The 21,750-nt window shown below is 41.1% G+C and overlaps 1 protein-coding gene across 3 annotated transcripts in view; it reads right to left on the bottom strand.

The window, feature by feature from the left end:
- The window catches only part of ADA (adenosine deaminase), a 36,459-nt gene extending 15,271 nt beyond the window's left edge, over positions 1-21,188 (bottom strand). Inside the window, exons 1-5 of one of the 3 annotated variants that reach the window (XM_035122735.2) lie at positions 21,072-21,188; positions 13,238-13,299; positions 11,785-11,907; positions 9,437-9,580; positions 6,821-6,936 (exon numbers count right to left, since the gene is read on the bottom strand). In XM_035122735.2, coding sequence (XP_034978626.1) covers positions 6,821-6,936; positions 9,437-9,580; positions 11,785-11,907; positions 13,238-13,299; positions 21,072-21,107 — 481 coding nt within the window. In that variant the 5' untranslated portion in view covers positions 21,108-21,188. Of the gene's footprint in view, positions 1-6,820; positions 6,937-9,436; positions 9,581-11,784; positions 11,908-13,237; positions 13,300-14,523; positions 19,567-19,595; positions 20,367-21,071 lie in introns of those variants that run through there. The other 2 variants (XM_060277278.1, XM_060277277.1) reach the window with 2 other exon arrangements.
- Between the last annotated feature and the right edge of the window lie 562 nt (positions 21,189-21,750).

The following is a 21,750-nucleotide window of genomic DNA, read 5'->3' as shown; positions in this document are numbered from 1 at the left end:
AACAATGTCAAATCTACTGAAAAGACAAAGCAAATATTGCACAAGCCTCCCAAAGTGTAAGGCAGGTGTTTCAAACGGCTTTGAGCATTCTTAATGGAAGAGGTCAGCTTTAAAAGCCTCCAGCACTATATAAATCACAAAAGAACAATTATTGCAAAACTTACTAGAAGAGGACATTCTACTGATCTGTATAAATACTTATGCATTCTGTTTCTTAAGTCAATCAAGAAACTCCTTGGGAGGTGGTAGGGAGACATGCAGGCTTATAATTTCAGCAGCTATCTAAGCCTACTAAGGGAGTACAGTACTTTCTTACACATCTGTACACCCTTCAAAAGTCAAATGCAGATTCCTAATTTCTAATAATAATGAATTTGATTTAGTCCACGAACTTCGTCAGATCATCATTTTCTCCTTACTTTTTGCATCTGGCTTATTGGAATGGTAAGTGTCTGCCCTTGCTTCTTCAGTTCTATTTCCTTAATATATCGTCATTAACACACAGCCTATTCAACAGAAGCCTTCTGAGCAGGTGGCAACAGTATCTTTCATAAGACCAAGCCAACAACCTGCAGCTGTCACAGGCTTGAATAATTATGTAAATATGTCTTGACTACTTGGCCATGACTAGGAGAGTTGGACAGTGCAATTCTTTTCTCAGTGGAACTACTGCATTTCACTTTCCTACCGGTTCTGCCTAATACATCCCAGCGGAGCTAGCACAGTCCAACCATAGTGCGGTCACTGAATGCAGAGCTCTAAGAATTCAAGATACAGCCAGGGGGGAAAAAACATTTCTTCTCAAAACAGACCAAGTTAATGTTTGAAAGAAAAGGATTATGGCTTAGCTCGGAGAAATCTGGCACTTTGCTTCCAGGTCTTTGGCTCCTTGCAGGTCAAAATGCTACACATTAGGGAGTTTAATCTTAAAAGGCCTTTATTACGTTGGGGGCAAACCAACAAGCTTCCCCTTTGTCATGAAGAAATGAACAAAAACTTCAAAAAGCAACGCCAACAAACTTTCTTTCTTTTCTACAACTGAAGGGGTCCAAGTAATTGCTATATTAGTGAACCAAATGTAGTTTTATTTAAATATTTTGCTTTTTATTCTACCACTTCCTAAGTGCTCTGGGTAGGCAAACCATTAAAACTAATCAGCTAATTAAAAAAACAGTATACAGTCACTCTAGATCTTTTTCGCCTTTGTTATTTGGTTATTGAATACCAGCTGAAACAGGTAGGTATTGCATCACTCAAGCTTTAAGGCAATGGGAGGTTTACAGCCTTTTAACCCAACAAGAACACCTCTTTGCATGCTATTTAAACTTAGGCATAGAGGACAGTTAACAAGATGGTCTTCTATCTTAAACATAAACTACAAAGGTCCATTCAGCGAAATATGTCTGCTGTTGTCTAATGTAAACAGCTCCCATGCTTTCTTACGCTGAAGGGCTATCGTTGCATTAAGGTCATATATATCAGAGTGTTTGAAAGAACAAGGGGAAGGCTATCTCATTATCTAATCTGCAATTGCAAAGGTTCTTTTTATTATTGCCCTGGGCCAACTGCAAGAAAAATAAAGGAGCAGTGAGTTCAAATATTTTCTTCAGGCAATAGTTAACTTATGATTGAGACTTGACTACAGTCATACCTCGGTTAAGTACGCTTCAGGTTGAGTACTTTCAGGTTAAGTACTCCACGGACCCAGAAGTGTTTACTTCCGGGTCCCGCTGCGCACGCGCATGCACAAAACCAATCTGCACACGTGCATGCACAAAACCATTGTCCCTTCGCACGCATTATTGCTGCTCGGGTTAAGTACTTTTCGGGGTGCAAATGGCACCCCGGAACCAATTAAGTACTTAACCTGAGGTACCACTGTAAATGTTAATTTTTTCATCTTCTTTATTTTATAGTACAGTACAGGACATTGATAACTGCCTTCATTTTATGGATCAATGGTCTCGTTTGGACAGTAAAATTTGTGTTACATTGCTGTTTTAGGGGGTGTTTTTCATTGTCTGGAAGGGATTAATCCACTTTCCATTACTTTCAATTGGAAAGTTCGCTTCAGGTTACGTACGCTTCAGGTTAAGTACAGACTTCCAGAACCAATTAAGTAGTTAACCTGAGGTACCACTGTATTTGCGGGATACAGGTGGCGCTGTGGGTTAAACCACAGAGTCTAGGGCTTGCTGATCAGAAGGTCGGAGGTTTGAATCCCTGCAACGGGGTGAGCTCCCGTTGCTCGGTCCCAGCTCCTGCCCACCTAGCAGTTCGAAAGCACATCAAAGTGCAAGTAGATAAATGCTGGCCACATGACCCAGAAGCTGTACGCCGGCTCCCTCGGCCAATAATGCGAGATGAGCATCGCAACCCCAGAGTCGGACATGACTGGACCTGATGGTCAGGGGCCCCTTTACCTTTACTACTGTATTTAGGTTAGACTTTATTGGAGAAGACCTCCTTAAGAAGATATTTTCAGGAGATACTCACAACTGCTTCCTATTATTTTTTACATTTGTTAGTCAATTTCCTCTAGACATGCTTGTTACCACATAATTCCATAGCTGGCTTGAAAGCTTTATTATTGCTCATTGCTCAACTACAGTTCTGAGTAAGCACAGGGTTAGCACAGAAGTCACAATGGAGAGTTGTGCAAGTGACTATATATGTACTGCAGATTATCTTGGCCCTGAACCGGAGTCATTCCAACCACAGTGCCAATCATAATATCAGAGCTGTCAGATTTCCACACACTAACAGGAAAGTGTGACCCTTTCTTTATAAAGCATTGGATTAACTCTGACAAGTCGCAGTATAAATGCCAATACATTTTCAGAAGCTTAATATGGAAATCACTTAAACGATAACCATAGCAGCCAATTCTGTGACTTCCAGCTGTGGTGCAGCTGGGAGCTAAGAGAAAGGCACGTTAGGCAAATCCTCACTGTGATCAACTCCCATCCAGAAACCTATGTCCCTACTATGGAAGGATGTGAGGATCCAGAATTGGCCTCAACAGTCACTTATGGACACACTGTTAAAAGACCATATTCATGGAAGACAATCCAACTCGGCTGCAAGTGATCACCAAAGAAGAAGCAGCATCTGGTGAAGCAGCCAAAGCACTTCAGGGTTCAATCCTGCCCATACTTGAGGTACAGGTGTGAAAGAGCAGAGGGAAGATCACCCTCCAGCAGATCCAGTCCTACCAGTGATCCTGAGGAGGTTGCCTGGGTTTCTGGCTGGCTCTGCCATGTAAAATAATCCTGCTATCAGGAACAGTCAATTCTACAAATATCTTATCAATGGAACCTTCCATCATCATATTTGCCTTGTCTAAACTGAGCTTCAAATTTTATTCATCCACAGCCATCCATCACCCATTACAGAGGTTGCACCTGGTTCAAATAAATAGGAGAAATAGGGCAGCCCTACACATTCTGGTGCCCTCCTGATGTTGTTAGACTACAACTCCCATCAGCCCTAGCCAACAGGGCCAATGTTTCAAGGATAATGGGAGCTGTAATGTAACAACATTAGGATTAGACCAGGTTGTGGAAAACTGAAACAGAGTGGGTACTGTGGTGCACTCCACTTACTGTATTTTTCCGTGTATAAGACTATATTTCCCATTTTTCTTTTAGTTTAAACACAGAATGTTGCAACTAAATATGTAAATAGATTTCTTAATTTTGGGCTCAAAAATAGGGGTCGTCTTATACATGGGGGTGTCTTAAAACCAGAAAAATATGGCACTTTACATTTTTAATTAATTTATTAAAGTTGCAGTCACTTTATCTTGCACAAAACAACTTACAACCAAACAGACAATAACTCCACATAGATACATTGAAACCAAGAGGAAAGAGAAAGACATAAAAAACATCCCCCCACTTCTAAAAAGCCACAGGTAGTTAAAGCCCAAAGGCTTGGTTATAGAGGACCATTTTTGCCTGGTGCCTAAATAGATATAATGATGGCTCCTTATTAAGAACGGCTGTTTGTACTGCACACAGCAACAGAGCCGGCTCTAAGGGTAGTCTGGGTGGCGCGGGGCGCCAGCCTGGTAGGGGGGAGCCACGCGGAAACCGTGCCCCGCGCTGCACCCGCCCACCAGCTGTGGCCAGAAACAGAGTGGGGGGGCGGGGGCGCCGGAGCGATCTCTGCACCACGGGGCCCGACGTGCTTGAGACGGCCCTGCACAGCAAAGCACCTGTTTTTAGGTGTTCCAATTACAGTATTATTTTAAAAAACAGATGTTTGCTATATATGATAGTACAGACAACAGCAGCTTATACCAAGAGGCTTGACTGATCTGAACTTCTGCCTGTTTGCAGCTTCCTTTCAACTTGCAGTCAATTCTATGCAAAGTTGGGTATGCCATAGTTCACTCAAATGAATGGACTTAGGTGCACCTAAATATATAGGACTGGGCTGTAAAGAGGCTGTTCTAAGTTCCAGGCAATATTTTGAAATCAGCTCAGCAAGATCTTTAATACCTGCCAAAGTTTCAAGGCATAGGCAAAGCTTCACTGACACTAACTTTAATTGACAGCTGCTTTCACAAAACTCAAGACAGAAAATTCTCATTAGCTCGGCAATCTGTGATTAAGATGGTATGCGGACTCTTAATTCATTACATAACCATACTTCAGCAAAGAGCAGAGATAAGATAGCATGTTGTTAACAATTAACTACCTACTGTGTAGTGCTCCGACACACTAAGGCAATTCATTTCATCATTTAATAAAGATCAAACCTCACTTTAATCATTTCAGACACTTCAGCTGCATTTAGCAGATGTTAATATCCAACCTGACATTTTCTCCAAAAATTCTGGCAACAAACATCTTCTAAGATCAAAATATTTTTAGTCCACAAAGCAGAACATGAGCTGAGTCCGCCCAGGGACAGTTGTGGGCATGATTCCTGCATTGCAGGGGATTGGACACTGAGGTCTCTTCCAACTCTACAACTCTATGATCCAGCACTGCCTCACCTGGCCTTTCCTGGTGGCACAGAGAGGCCTTTCCTCTGCCATCTCTGGAAGGGCACAGTTGCCACTCTACATGCCACATGTTCCACTGCTGCTAGCTTGTGAACTATAAACTCTATTTGAAATTAAGTATTACAAACTCAAAGAACCACATCTGCCAAAAATAGTGCAGAAGCATTTCTGTATTATACATCCATATGCCCAAAATTTAATAGCCCCAGGAGATGAAGTTTTAGATCAGGCTTCCTCAAACTCGGCCCACCAGATGTTTTTGGCCTACAACTCCCATGATCCCTAGCTAGCAGGACCAATGGTCAGGGGTGATGGGAATTGTAGTCTCAAAACATCTGAAGGGCTGAGTTTGAGGAAGCCTGTTTTAGATGTTTATTCAGAAATGTATATATTTACATACTGCATTTACATAAATACATAAAAGTATTTACATTCTGTCTTGCAAAATATCATGGCGGTGACAACTTCTAAAAGCAATACAAAGCAATCATTAAAATGACTGTCTACTCAAATGAACACACAAGCATTAAGTATGACTGAGACTTCTTGCATGGATAAAATAAATATGTTAAAAAGGGGGGGGGCTTGCATCTTATTTGCCTTAAGGATATTGTTACGAATTAGTTCAGCATATTGTTCCCAGCAGCTGAGAAGATGCCAGCAGGCAGGACCTGAGGGCAATAACACTCTCCCTTCCTACGTTCCAAGCAACTAGTATTCAGAAGCAGACTACCTCTAACCATGGAGGCAGAGTATAGCCATTGTCGCTAGTACCCACTGATAGCCTTACCCTTCATGAATCTGTCTAATCCTCTTTTTAAAGCCATCCAAGTTGGAGGTCATCACTGCTTCCCATGGGTGTGCATTCCATAGCTGAATTATGCACTGTGTGGCATACATTTGTATCTTTCTTTTCTACCCAGGAACTCAAGATTGTGTAGGTTTTCCTCCCCTCTCGCCTTTTATTTTTGCAAAGCCTGTGAGGTAGGCTAGTTTAACTTAACATATGAACATAAGCAATAGGTCTGGGTCAATAGATTGCAGAGAGGGAGCTGTATAAATAGCATATATGTGAAATTAATGCCTGGGGCAAAAATAGAAGGCCAATGCAGAAAATACTAGGATGTAATCATTTGTTAATTGTGTCATTAGAACCATATGCAGAAAGTGAATGAATGAAGGATGACAAATAGAGAGAAAAGAACAACTGTGGAAGAAGTCTAAGATTACCAATACCAACCACAACAACTGCACTGTTAATTCATACTTGTCAAAAATTCCCAACTAATTACTACAAAATTAGTCCAATCTCTCATGCCTGAATGGTAAGCAACCTGTTCAAGTTTTCTTAGCTATCGTTATATGAAGGTATCTTCCTCCTGCCTCTATTTGTTTCTCGGTTTCTATCCCTGGACCTACACTTAAGTGAGAATAGTTAACAAGGTTATGTTCGAAACAAAATAAAAAAAATTCCTTCCAGTAGCACCTTAGAGACCAACTAAGTTTGTCATTGGTATGAACTTTCGTGTGCATGCACACTTCTTCAGATACACTGAAACAGAAGTCCCCAGACCCTTATATATACTGAGAGAGTGGGGAGGGGTATTACTCAGAAGGGTGGTGGGAATGGGTAATTGGCTGATGGGATGTTGTGATTCAGCATCTAAACACAATGAATTCCTCACTGATATATTGCAAAAGGATTTGACCTCAGTGTGTGGGGTAGGGGTAGGGGTGGCAGAGAGGTGAGCAAGACAGATTTGGTAAAGTAACAATCAGAGCCACAGATGACCTGTAATACATTACTTGGCATGTGACGCATGCAGCATAGAATAGACCTGGCTTTGATGTTGAAAGCCTTCTCTCCAGCTTTTAACCCCCGATTAACAAGGCTAACCACTTCATCTGGAGTTAGATCTCCCCTGTACAAAGAAAAATATGAAGAGATCAGTTAGGGCATCGTTGTTTCCTATTATCAGTGCTCAAAGAAGTGCTCATAATTGTATCACCAAGCTGCTTGCCTCTCAGGCTGAATTACAAAGGACTCAGTACAACCAACCTCTGGGTACAAATAGCAAACAAGCCTGCCAGATAAAACCTAGTTCAGTGGTAGAACAGATGACAGGAATGCAGAAGATCCAGGTTCAGTCCCCAGCACCTCCATTTGAAAGGATCTCAGGGCTCATTCACACTTGCAAAGTACGAGAGGTTTTGTTTGGGTCTGAGCAGTTTTCCGTTTGCCCTGCCACTTCCCCTGAGAAAACCCGCTCTTCAGTGCTGAATTGGAACAAACATCAATTCACAGAAAACCTGACTGACGTCAGCTCCGATTCAGTGGTAAAGAGTGGGTTTTCGCAGGGAGAAAGTAACAGGGCAAGCAGAAGGGTGGATGAGCCCTCAGATACCGGTAGCAGAGTTGGGAACAGCAGACAATATTGGTCCTCAAGGGATCAGTGGCCCAAATCAGGCTAATAATGTCTCCTATGTTCAGATTCAGCAGGTCCCAAAACATTTTCTAAGCACTATGAACATACCAGAAAAAGTCTAGATTTCTTTGGTATTCTTGGTATTAAATCAAATTAAATTTACGTCTATATTTTAAATGTAGAACACTGGTCTATCTCTTCTACAGAAACCTCCCTGCCCTAGCAATCCACACCCTCTTTTGAAGATGAAACAGCATGCCACTTTGCAAAATAGTTTGGGATGTTTAGCTGTCAGCTATCATTTGGTAATGACCATGGTAAATCATTGAGTATTTCTATAAGGAAATGGGTTTTTCCAGCTGGAATAGCATCCTCCCTGCTCTTTATTAACATGCACAGCTTCAGTCTTCCCTGGCAGGAATTGCAGGCAATAGCAGCAAACTTTCCTCCCTTCTCTATTCTCTCTCCCAAAACTCCCTTATACAAATTAGCAATCTATTGTCAAACAAAGCTCTGGTTTCTTCTAAACAAATTAAGAGCTAGAAAGATCACCTGCAGGGTTTCAAACCAGTAGCTATAACAGTCAAAACTGTGAGGATTTTTTTTTAAAGAGCTGGGGAAGAAAAATGCTTGTGTTTGAGCTCTGGTTCTTTTCTTCAGCTAAGAGTAACTTCTGCCAAGAACTCTTACAGCTGCTTCACATAGGCAAGATGGATGAAGTACTCGGGGCAGGAGGTCTCACTAACGTGGCAGCATTCTCAAAGAAAAGGAGGGATGGAGGAAAAAATATGACAGGCTTGATAAATCACCAGTTCTGCTTTCCAAAATGGAAAGCTAAAGGCAGATGGACTTCATGTGCTCTGTAAATACAAAAGCTGTGGATTTCATATTCTAAAACAAAGGTTATTTTCTTGTCAAAAAAGTAGAAACACAAGGCAAGCCTCAACAATTCTGTTAATTGTGGGCGCATCACAAATACTTATTTTATTCATCCTACACATGTGATGCCTTTTATTTGCAACCTGTCATAACATAGACCTATTGTAACCTATTTGAAATTTGGGTGTGTGTGGGCACGCAAGTCATGACAACTACATAAGGGTGACTAGAGATCTTTGTCTCCTGACTAATTACAGTAACCTAATATTCAACTACGTTATGTCATATTTGAGGTGCAGGATTTTAGTATCTGTTCACTGTCTACCTCAAGCAACAGCTAATTTTCTAAATATCCCTTTTCTGTTTTATAGTTGAAAGTTTAGTTATTTTTCTATTGTGCACAGTAAAGAGTTTTATGTGATTTGAAGAATCTAAATACTCTATCCCCATCCTATGCTACTCCATTAAGAGAGTGAGTACTTGTGAGGATGGAAGTATTTTAACTAGGGAATGATATTTCGGAGTATCACTGATTTCAAAGGGAAGGTTAAACAGTTCCTAATCCCTGCCCATGACACCAATTGGACCTTAATGCTGCAAGATTATGCATGCTTACTTGGAACTAATCCACACTGAGTTCAACAGGTTTTACTCCCAGGAAAGTGAACATAGCCTAAAATGCTAACTTTAGCAACACTGCACTTTCATACTTTTCTCTCATTCTCTGGGGAAAATATAACAATAGTATATGCAATAGTATATGCAAAGAAAGTCAATTAGATACCCATTGTTGAACCAAAAGTATCAGAAATGCATAGGAAGCATCCTTTAAACAAAGAGACTGGTACGTTTTATTATTTGGACTCTAGAATGCTGGTTGGGCATACTGCACTGATCCCTGGTGTAGGATGGAGTGCAAAGAGGAATGTGAAGGAATTTCACATTACCCTTGAAGATGTACTCAAGGCAAATGTGTTGTTGATCACAGAATTGCACAAGCAGCAACATATTTTCTTTAACTGTATGCTGCCAGTTAGTAGTATGCCACCAACTATTTACCTCTCTTAGGAAGGTTACTTTATATTGTGTCATCTTACACCTTTAAGAAGGTACTCACTCTTCTTGGTTCCAAGGGATAGGATGCACTTTGCAGTTGGCTAGGAGGTGAGGGCTGTACCGGGCTTCAACATAGATTACACCTTCCTTTGCTTTCATTTCTACAAATTCATAAGCAATTCTTTCCACAGCCTCACGGTCCCCCCTGTGAATGTAAAAAAATGTTGATTTCTATAATTGCTGTAGTCAATCAACAATCTAAACCAGGCATCCCCAAACTGCAGCCCTCCAGATGTTTTGGCCTACAACTCCCATAATCCCTAGCTAACAGGACCAGTGGTTGGGGAAGATGGGAATTGTAGTCCAAAACATCTGGAGGGCCGAAGTTTGGGGATGCCTGATCTAAACTATATTATACAAAACATGGATATGCAGTGCTGTGGGAGTTAATGCTTCTCAGCAGACCAAAATTATATGCCTCAGCAACACATTGTTCAAACCCTTGTGAATTTGCAAGCCTGATTTAACCACAGATCAATAAAATTTTATTTGGTACATTTATATCCTGTTTCGCCAAATAAATTTAAAATGGCTCACAATAATTAAAATCATATAAAAGGAGCCAATATGGTCTCTCATCCAATTCTAAAATATTACGAAGCAGATAAGCTATGTTTTTCACATTAATGCAGGAAAAACATTTTTCCTATTTGAGCATGAGCTACATAGGCTAATGGGAAAATTCTGGATACTTAAGTAGCCAATTAGCTGCAGCAAATAATCTTTTCGATCCTTTTTGCATTCCAAGTGGCAAGGCACTCAGTTTAACTCTCACACAGAGTTGCAGATAAGGAACTGAAGAAAGTGGTTGTAGTTCTAGGTGTGCAAAACAGATAAAAATCAAAGTCTACTTTGGATTCAATGGATATGGGCTATGTACTTATTCTGTTTTGGAACCAGCACTTTCTCTACTTGCCAATGTCCTCCTACCAGCCATCAAAATTTGACATTTCTGTTATTCATGAGTGCCTAAATTTTAAGGTGGTGTCCATAAGTTATGAGTCAGTTCTAACTCATGATCTGAAAAAACAACAATATGAGCCAACACTGTCATTTCCTAAGCAGCCAAATTTCAAGGATGCCAAAGAAGGCCTGTAGGTTCCAAAAGAAACATCCCAGTTCTTCCCAGTTTTTAGACACTGTGGCTTGCCTAGTCAGTTACTAGCATTCACACACTATGCTAGTTCAGATGTAATACAAACTACTGTTTGAGGTTGCATGAGATTCAAACTCATACACTATCTCTCTGACTCCTCTTGATTTCTTAATCGCTGCTATTAGCAAACCACAGTTTGCCTTTTCATCTAAAATGTGTACCTGATGGCACATATCAGTGGCAGACTTTAAAATTTCAGCAGCAGCCTGTGCAACACAAAAATTTGGTGCCTCCCCATTTCTGGCCTTCCACTGTTTGTCATTGCTCACCACCCAGTGTGGGCAAATGGGTTGCGCTTCCCTAAATCTGCCAGTGCCATACTAAGCAAGGATTAGCAAGGATTTCACAACTGAATGGATATTAATTTGGATTTCAGGAAGTAGTACGCTCTCTATTCTGAATCATGCCTAAGTGATCCAATAAAAGTTTAAAGGCTTCAAGGAATAGGAATGTCGTGTTTGCTGTCCTGTGAACTTGGTCCTATATTCCCCTCCCCCGGACCCTGCAAATTAGGATCCTAGTTGGAAGGGAAGTAAAAGCTCCCCTTTTTGATATTAGAGTACAGAGCAAATCATAATCCTCCAAAAGCCATATTTTTCAAGTTAGCAGTAGTTGTGCTTTTCCTAAGTATGGCCTGTCAGCCTGTGTTTGGTTAAGATTTAGAAGGTCAATGTGGACCAGAATTTATTCCAAGAATCAGAATGCAAAAAAACTATGTATTGGAAGAGATTTCTCCAATGTGTCAAAATCAGTAAGTTCTGCAACGGGTTCAGCAGTCTGGTGACCATTTTGCTATGCTGAAAGCATATTGTGCTGGTCCCAATGAATCCAATCTTGCTGACAGCAGTTCTAGAACTGCCCACACAGGGCTTCAAGGACGAAGACAGATTATGAACCTGTTCCACTCATTAACTACTGGTAGGGTACAGGGTCACCATGCACCAGCAAGTCACATACACCAGGCTGCTTCTTTCTCAGCGGGAATAACGGCACTGATCTCTAAGCAATCTCACAAATTAAAGGTTTGTACTATTTTAGTCTAATGCTTTAATAGGCAAGAAAACATAATCAGGGCAAAACCAAAGCAAGATTTGCTTGGTGGTCATATACTATACAACATGCATCAACAGCGACTCTAAGGGATAGAAGGGAGGTTTGACAACAGTAAAGACGGAGCAAGTTACTTTACTCACGCAATTGCTGGCATGTAGAAAGAAAATTTTTCTAAGAACTCTGTGAGACTGACAGGTTCGCTGTAGCTAACATATTGTAAAAGGCCTTCTACTGTATCCGCAGGAAGCTGTTTTCCCCTTTTCCTAGATGTTAAAGAAAATACATATATCAACTGCTGTAGGCTTACTTGAGTAAGTTCTGAACTAAATCCTTTTAGTACGTCAATGAAGAAAACTGATGGTCAGAAAGCCCTAGATATTTTTCATGTAGTCACTGATTCATCTGATGGCACTTTCTGTGTCTATAATTCCTCTCTTATGCTCTGGAATACTATAAAAATATACATTGTAACCTATGTAACAACATATAAAGTGACTATGTGATTAATGAAATTATGTATTTATTTTTATATTATAAAATTTCTTGTTTTTATGTTGAAGGAGGCAAAGTTGACAGCCTGAGGACAATTCTCTTAAACCAATTGAACAAAGAATGTAAATGAATCGCAAATATGTAGAATTTTGGCTTTCTGATTAAATAAATCAGAAAATGTTTGTGTAGAATCTCTATCCTCAGCTGAAAGCCAAACTAAACTGAGTGCTGGCTAATGAAATAACAAATTCCCTTTTTGGAGTACAATTGCTGGTAAGCTATATTCTTGCATTCCAGATGTTTCATGGCCCTTCTGGTTCTTCTGTCAAATTTCCTTTTTTCATAGAAACTGGTATCTCTGTAAATAAAAGCATCTGACTTCAGCCTTAAGCAGTCCCCTTTGCAAATCTGAATTCCTAATGCAGTAACCTTATATGAACTTCCCATTTTGCTGAAATAGTTAGGTTTAAAGTATATTTATAACTGGTTATTATTTATGAAAATCTTTGAACTTTTAAATAGATTTTCACATTTGGAAAAAGTTTTAAAACAAGAAAACCAGTTAGTGATAGTCTTGATTCTGAATAGATTATTTTAGTTCTCTGCAGAGGACCAGGCCCCCTCACACTTCTTAGCTTGCTTGACTCTTTTCTGTCTCTGACTCCCCAGATTCCTTCACCTTCCTGACTGGGGATGGATTTCAAAATAGTTGCAGAGGGCAGAGGGATAGTGGATGAGAAACATGTCACTACTGCAGCTTGCAAACTTTGAGGCTGAAATCCTATGCACCCTTACCTGGGGATAAGGTCCATTAAACACAGTGGGACACATACATGCACAGAACTGTGCTTTTGATATATTTCCCTTACCAAAGCACACTAGTTGTTCTAGAACAATTAGGTGGAATCTTACCCTCTAAAATTGTATTAAACTAACAAAATGCAAGTAATGAAGCCTGATCAAAGGTTATGATATTTCATTTGCTTTTTTCCTGGAGACATTAACAACTGAGGGACATTATGCAAACAATCCAGACTAAGCATGAGCTTTTGTAAAAATAAAAAGGAAAAACACCACCCAAACCCAAAACCACTCACTCACTTGCCAAAGTATAGAATGGTTTCTGGTTTAATGGCTCCATCTAGGTGGACATGAAGTTCTACCTGCAAAACAGTTGAAAGAATGAGAATAGTAATATACATTAAAGCTTGTGACCTAAGAGTGGAAAATGACATTTTCTGACAAATATGTGCATGCAGTCAGAGTTTTGAGTTTAGCACAACAACTCTCTCTCCCCATCCTCCAAAATACAAGCAACTTGAAAGTTGGTAACATTTAAAACTAGCTTCTAGAGCAGCAAAGGGAAAAGATAAGCTTTCATAATTGTACAAGAAACTCACTAGCCAAAGCCTCTGGTTTCTTCTGCAATTACGACTTCTCAGTGTCAAAATTTCAGATGTAAAAAGAGTACCGAATATTCTTACTCTCTGATCTCTGCATAATGCCTGCTTATACAACAAAATCTAAACAAATAAAATGAGGATACAGTGGAACCTCGGTTTATGAACACCTCAGTTTATGAATTTTTGGTTTACGAACGCCGCGGACCCATCTGGAACGGATTCACTTTCAATTACTTTCAATGGGAAAGTTCGCTTCAGTTTATGAACGCTTCAGTTTATGAAGAGACTTCCGGAACCAATTACACCCATGCTTCGGGTTAAGTACGCTGACCCGTCTGGAACGGATTAATCCACTTTCCATTACTTTCAATGGAAAAAGTTCGCTTCAGTTTATGAACGCTTCAGTTTATGAACAGCCTTCCGGAACCAATTGTGTTCATAAACCGAGGTACCACTGTAGTAATTTGGCTGATGATTGCGTAGCAGCTTCTTATAAAGGAAGAAGCCACAAACGTATCAGATTCCAAGATTTGCTTCATTTGCCTGCTCCCATTGAAAATGCCTATTTTATGGACACTCTTTTGAACCTGTTTGTAAAAAGCAGCATAGCTCATCATGAGTGCACTAGTAATTTCCTTTTGTGGTAAAGAGATGTCTGTGAGTTTTGGGTTTTGCAAGCTAATAGTATTTTGGAGTGCTGGCATTCTCCCTCCGGAGATCTGATGTGAGAGCAGTTGATCTTGGAATGTTTAAGCCCTGCCTTCCCCTACACCCAACCTATATATGTGTAAATACATTCAAATGTTACAGAACACCATATACTTCCGGTGACCTCTTTCCAAAGAAAACTAAACCTAGCATATGCTGGAACTTCTCACAACTCAGAAAAGTGGAGAGAACATAACACTATTCACTATAACATGCCCAATCCAGGCATCCCACGGTTGTGAGTTGAAAATAGAATGTATTCAGCTACAGTCATACCTTGGTTTGCGACCGCAATCTGTTCCACGGAGCAGATTCGCTCCCCGAATCGGTCGCCCCCCCGATGCACGCTTCTGCGCAAAGCGCCGATATAGCACTTCTGTGCACGCTGCACAGATCGCTTCTGCACATCCGAGCGCTGCGGAACCTGGATGTAAACACTTCCGGGTCCACGGTGGTCGGAAACCGAAGCGGTCGCAAACGGAGGCGGTTGCAAACGGAGGCGGTCGCAAACCGAGGTTTGACTGTACAGTGGAACCTCGGTTTATGAACACCTCGGTTTATGAATTTTCGGTTTATGAACGCCGCGGACCCATCTGGAACGGATTAATTCACTTTCCATTACTTTTAATGGGAAAGTTCGCTTCAGTTTATGAACGCTTCAGTTTATGAACAGACTTCCGGAACCAATTACACTCATGTTTCAGTTTATGAACGCTTCAGTTTAAGTACTTCACGGACCGGTCTGGAACGGATTAATCCACTTTACATTACTTTCAATGGAAAAGTTCGCTTCAGTTTATGAACGGTTACTCCGCGGACTGTCTGGAACGGATTAATCCACTTTCCATTACTTTCAATGGGAAAGTTCGCTTCAGTTTATGAATGCTTCAGTTTATGAACAGACTTCCGGAACCAATTGTGTTCATAAACCAAGGTACCACTGTAGTTTAAGAATAGTGGTACACTTCAGCAACAAGTAGCAGACTTTGTTTCCAACGTATTATTTATGAAATTTCTAAAGAACCCCAGAATGGTTCCTTATTACATGACAATAACTCTGTCTGTAAGTCAATGAGTCTGCAGAAGGCTCATATTAAGATATACTGTATTCAAAATTCCAATGCCTTCCTTGGATATAGCAAAAGCTGCGAGAGATGGAAGGTATCCATCAGGATGCTGATCTGGTCTAGATCTGATAATTCCACAATGCAATGTTTCAACTGCTGTACACAAAAAAGAAACCTGCTCAAAACCTCATACAAACCAAGCTACACATTGTGAGAGTTCTGACTAATTGTTAGGATTGCGCAGTACATGAATAAGGTTTCTATGTCACATTAAGAATTTATTTTCTTGTAGTTCCTTGTAAAATTTGTACAAATTTTAGATGAGTTTTAATTTCATGTTATTCAATTGTTTTATTACTAGTAACTTTATTACTAAAACCTAATTATATAAATATTAGAAAGTAGGTTAAAATAGGTTAAACCAATTCTTGACTTCTCTAATACCATATGTTTCTGCCCAATGGGGGGCTACTCTGATTTCCTGACATCTATTGTAATGAATTGCCCCTCACTAATAAGTGTATTTTCAGATTAGTTGCAGAGAAAACCTCTAATTTATGAGACATAAACATAGTCATTACAGTATTTCCCTTCCTAACAAAAGAAACTGGTGCAAGCTGAGGTACAGTATTTATAGGGCATGGATAAAATTGTACTACGCTCCCTGGGAAAGGATCAAAGTGATCTCAAGACACTTATGCAACCAAGTGAAATCATAGCAATGCTAGTGTTCAACAAGCTGTTGCAATGCCTCAAGGGTTTTAGTAGATGAATAAGTTCACAGTAAGCTCACACCACTATCATTACTATAGAATACTTCTTCCCACTCAACCAGTTCCATTAATTACAGCTTGACAAATACATACAGGCTGTTTTCAAACCTTTTATACTGGGAAGAGCAATGCATTGTAAACGACCTGGTAGAATCTTAAAATTGTAGAGTTGGAAGGGACCCTGAGGGCCATCTATTCCAACACCCTGCAGTGCAGGAATTCTGCTCACAGCTGTCCCTGGGTAGGCTCCAACCACCACTCTTCTGGTTAACAGCCAGGCTCACTGACTCATTGTACACATACTTACATTGATACAATGACTGGGTGTCTCAATGGTATAAAGCAGGCACATCCAACAGGTAGATCGTGATCTACCAGTAGATCACTGGTAGATCACTGGCTCCCCTCAAAGAAGCTCAACAACTTTGACTCCCCTAAAAAAGCTCAACAACTTTGACCTGAACCCCTAAAAATGGGCTTTCCTCCCTAAAAAAAAAGCTCAACAACCTGAACCCCCAAAAATGTAGTAGATCACTGCCTCTTTTTAATTCTGTGAGTAGATCGCAGTCTCTTGGGATTTGGCCACCCCTGGTATAAAGGAGCACTGGAAAGCTTGATAAAATGCCCTCCAACCAATTAAATGGAGCCTGCTCAGACATTACTTTCTGGAACCATTATCAACACATCTCAGCAGGGAGAAAATGGCGAATGAACTGCCCTGTCCCAGCTACCACATTATCTCTCTGGAATACAATGGATGGTTAAAAATTGGGAGGGAAATGAAATAAGCTCCGTTTATTATTTTATCTAATTATTAATTACATGTTTATTATTTACAAACTAATTTGGTACATTAAATTTTAATAAGTTATTCTTATCAGGTACTTGGTAACATGCATATGATTTTAGGTTTGATCCCAAAATGTTGTTTCATAACTTTTTCAAACTAAGTATATTTTTTTCCTATGCTGCTGATGGTGGAATTATTCTAGATGACATTGCTTTGCTTTTGAAATTATTTCATTAATAAAATTTGGCTCGTTGCGCTGCAAATCTATGACACTCTGTTATACTATATCATGTAAGCATGATAGTTGACTGTCATCCAATTAAAGAAATCTTGCAGTGTAATCCTAACCATGGCAACTCAGAATAAGTCATACAGAATTCCGCTGGTCTTACTCCCAGGTAAATGGGGTTAGAAAGGCAGCTGGGTAGTTAATTAATCCACCAGTTAAATTTATTTATGGGTAAAAAATACTCCTGAAGCAAGAATAAACTTTTGCTTGTTTCTAGATGATGCATTCCCGAAATAAAATTTCACAAGCTGCGTTCCATTCAACATATCCAATTTTGAAGAGGATCAAGAGCAATATTGTTAAAATTCTCCTAGCTGTAACCAAACAATTGTCTATCTTCAGTACAAGTCTGAAAGCCTCACCATATGATTATTATGCCTCTGTTGTTTATCTTTTTATAAACAAATTCAGAGCCAAAGACCAAGAACTCACTTAGATGTTATATATAAATAAAACAAGGAGCGCTGAAGCCTGATACTGCAAATTCTTCAGTATGCATGCTGAACTTAACTAGCAAAAGTCTTCCAGCTGATGCCACTTATCAGAAGAAAGCAGATGACTCCTCCTCAGTTTGTGACGTCAATGAGACTACTTAGGGAAGGCAAAGTGCTCTTAATAAACTAGGGTCAACATTTTTATTATAATAAACTGCTTAGAGAATACTGTACTGTAGTCCCTGCTTCTGGATTTCCCAAAGGCATCTGGGTGGTCACTAACATAAACCAAGATGCTGAACTACATGGACCTTTGATCTCATACAATATGATTTAGAACTAGGGCTGACAAACCTATGGCACTGTCCTCTTCCACATATCCTATTGAAATTTGTAAATATCAATCATGAGTGTCATCATTACTATATTACTTGCAGTCTGAAGCATCAGAGAAAAGCAGTCCAGACAATTGCTCCATAGCAGTAAAGGTCAGTTTCCTGCCAATGTTTCAGCTTATTTCAGAAGTGTTACAAAAGATTACCAGATGCTCATGTGCCTCCTTCACAGGAGGTCTGGAGGGTGGCAACACAAAAATGGGCCTTTTCTGTAGTGGCTCCCCGTTTGTGGGATGTTCTCCCTAGGAAGGTTCACCTGGCACCTTCATTATATATCTTTAGGCACCAGGCAAAAACCTTTCTCCTCAACCAGGCCTTTGGCTGATTAATAGTCTAGTGTTTGAAATGTGTTTATGGGAGGGGGTTATTGTCTTGTTGTTTTTATTTTAACCCTGTATTTATTTGTGTTTTTAACCTGTGCTTTTATCTTGTGAACCGCCCTGAGATCTTGTGATGGAGGGTGGTACATAAATCTAATAAATTAAATTAAATGTTGTTTTTAGGGATGCAGTAATATTGCTGCTGCCAATGCTTTTTTATATGGAGGTTGTGTTTCACTGAATTTGTGTGAACTTTATTATTTAATGAATTGAGTTTGAGCAGTGAAGAAACCCACAAAGGGATGAAATGAGTTGGCACAACACAGAACTACCCCAACTCATTTTAACCATAATATCTGGATCTAAGTTTAACTACTCCCACTGAGTAATGACTAATGGCACCACTTATTTCGTAAATACGTAAAATCTTGTTTTATCAGATTTCTGCAAAAATGTGAAGATATTGTGTCTCAAAATGGCAATGAATCATAAAAGAAAAGCTATTTTTAAACTTACTACATGTCTTATTCTTGCAATTCAGCATTGCATTTTTACTTCCTCATCATTTGGAACTTCGCTGCTGTTTGGAACTTTACTGACTAGCAGAATGTGCTGTCACTGAATGTTAAACAAGGAGAGTGTCAGAGATACAACCCATATGATTACTGCTTAGATTGAAGTAGTTTCAAGGGTTTCTTGTTTGTTAAACACTCCTACGGTACTTGTTTCTGCTGAGCCTTGTTGAAGATAAATAAGCTGGTTCCAGCAAAAAGTTGTCGCGTCATCAGCAATGAATGCAAGTTCATCAGTGCTGAATGGATTAGATCTATATATTATTAGTCGCTAAGACTTTTGGACTACGAGCTCAGAGGCCAGGGTTCAAATCCCTGCTCTGCCATGAGGCTCACTGGGTGATCTTGGGCCAGATGGTGCCTCTCAGTCTAACCTACCTCAGAAGGTTGTTGTGGTGATCAAATGAGGAGAGGGAGAACCATGTATACCACCTTGACCTTCTTGAAGAAAAAAGGTGGGATATAAATAAAGAATAAGGTGCTGTTTTACTAAACAATTCGTGCAAAGTTATATGCTTGAAGTTGGTGTGTGCAGTTCAGGTTGCAGGAGCTGCTAAAATACACCAAAAAAAGCATACAGCAATTTAGCAAAATTTTCACCCATTGACTTCCCATTATAAAATGTGGATGTATGCATCCACATGGAGACAGTCTTCATGAATGTCTTATACATTCAGATTGAGAAAAAAAAAGTTAAGTCACACTTACCTAGCTTGCAATCAGATTCAGACTGCATTTGTTGAAATACTGACAAAAGCAGAAGGCACACCATAAAAAGACTTTGATGAAACAGATACTGTTTGTTCACTCTATGTATCAGTACTGAAATCTGAGTGCCTATCCTTACATGGCCAAAACAGCACTTATCTATGAGCAAGACAGAAGTACCGTATCAGGAAGCTCTGAATGCTGAGTAACTCAGCCACAAGTTTCACTGGGTGTTACTGGGCCAGTCACTATCTCTCATTCTAACCTACTCCACAGGATTAAAAAATTCCTTCAGTAGCACCTTAAAGACCAACTAAGGTGCTACTGAAGGAATTTTTTAATTTTGTTTCGACTCAGACCAACACGGCTACCTACCTGTAACTTCTCCACAGGGTTGTTGTTGGAATGTTAAAATGAGGAAGGAAGACAACCCTATGCATCCTTGAGCTCCTTGGCGGAAAATAAATGCCGTAATTGATAAGCAAAATCTAGCTTTCTGTGTAATGCTCGGCAATAGAAACTGGACAGACCTACAAACAGGATGCCCAAAGCGGGGCTAAAGGTCATAGGAGTACCAACGCTAATGTTATCATTTGATGGATAAGGCAAGAGGACATTTAGGCCAGGAACAGGCAACGTGCAGCAGGAACATGTGCAACAGTAGATAAAATGCAAGTAATAGGAAGCAAGTGGGGGAGAATAGGCAGTTATTTGCTATACTGTGTATATCTATCTATCTATAAAATTTCTATCTATCTATAAAATTTCTATCCTGCCGTTTCCGAGGGGAGCCTAGGTAGATCTGCCAGGAGCTGTAAGGCAAGTAACATTAAATGTAATGGGATGGGGTGGGGGGGGTGGGAGAGGCAGGAATTGAAAAGGAACTGGGGTCTTGGGAGTAGGGTGCAAATAAAGTGGGGAAAGCCGAAACTAAAAGAGTTGGTTATACAGAGGTAAGCGAAGGGGGCAGATGATGATGATGATAAATTTATTATTTATACCCTGCCCATCTGGCCGGGGTTTCCCCGGATAAGACAGGGCGGGGAAGCCCACCCACCTTTATAAAACAGCAAATAGTAACCAAACAACAAAATACCACCGGTTTTTGAGGGGGGCGGGAGTTGGGTGACCTGTTTCTGGGAACGGGTGTCTGAGGGAGAGGCGTTAAAGAGGCAACAAAAACAGAAATAACGTTGAGGGGGAAATGAAGGTGGGGAGAGGTTGCTCGGGCTGAGCGAGAAAGGCAGGAGAGGGAAGCACACGGAGGGATCCTCCCGCCGGGCGCGCTTCCCTGGGAGTAAGTGCCGCTGAGGCGCCGCGGGGCTTCCTCCCGAGCAAGCGCCCCTGGCGAAGCCGGCAGGTCCGCGAAGGTGCCTGGGCAGGGCGAGCCCGGCGGCGGTCGGTCGGTCGCCACCTCAGCAGCCCGGGAAAGCCGCCTGCGCTGACGGCGAGCTTTGGGACGCCCAGCTCTCTCACCTTGGGCTTGTCGAAAACCGGCGGGCTGTTCTCCATGCTGCTGCCTCCTCCTGCTCCTCCGCCAGTCCGGGCGTCAGTGGCCGCCGGCCCGGCCTGTTGCTCTCCTGCAGGGCTGGCTCCGCCCAGCGGTCTCTTCTGGGACCGGCCCGCCCGGTGTGCGAGGCAGCGAGGAGAGCGGCTGAGGCGAAGGGAGGGAAACAACAACGCGTCCCTGCCAGTAACAGACGCTGTCGGTCGCGGCCAGGGATACCAGGGCTTCGAGGGCTACGAAGCCGGCTCATCTCTGACACACATACAGAGTGTTTTCCCCCCCGCACCCTACCCTCACCACCAACACCTCTAGGGTTCAGTTCAGGTTATGAATGCCAGAAAGCAGGGCCGGCCCAAGGCATTTTGGCGCCACAAAATGGCGCCCCCATCCTACCAGGCAAGAAAGGGTGAGTGAAGAACAGCGACACCAGCGACCAGGATCTACATCAGGATCTCCTGCCCCTGCGGGTCCTGACGCCTGAGGTGGTCTCCTCACCTTGCCTTTGCAAGAGTGGGCAGGCCTTGCCAAAGAGGCACACAAAATCAGGTTAATGCTCCCGCCACCCTTGAGCATGTGCGGAGTTCTGTTAGGAACAAGCAATCCTGCCTTAAGGCCCTAGCTCAGGATTGTCTGCATTGACTGGAAGCA

The sequence above is a fragment of the Zootoca vivipara genome, chromosome 7 (genome assembly GCF_963506605.1).
Source record: "Zootoca vivipara chromosome 7, rZooViv1.1, whole genome shotgun sequence".
NCBI lineage: Eukaryota > Metazoa > Chordata > Lepidosauria > Squamata > Lacertidae > Zootoca > Zootoca vivipara.
Note: the sequence above shows the minus strand (reverse complement) of the source record. Positions and strands in the feature narration are given on the sequence as shown.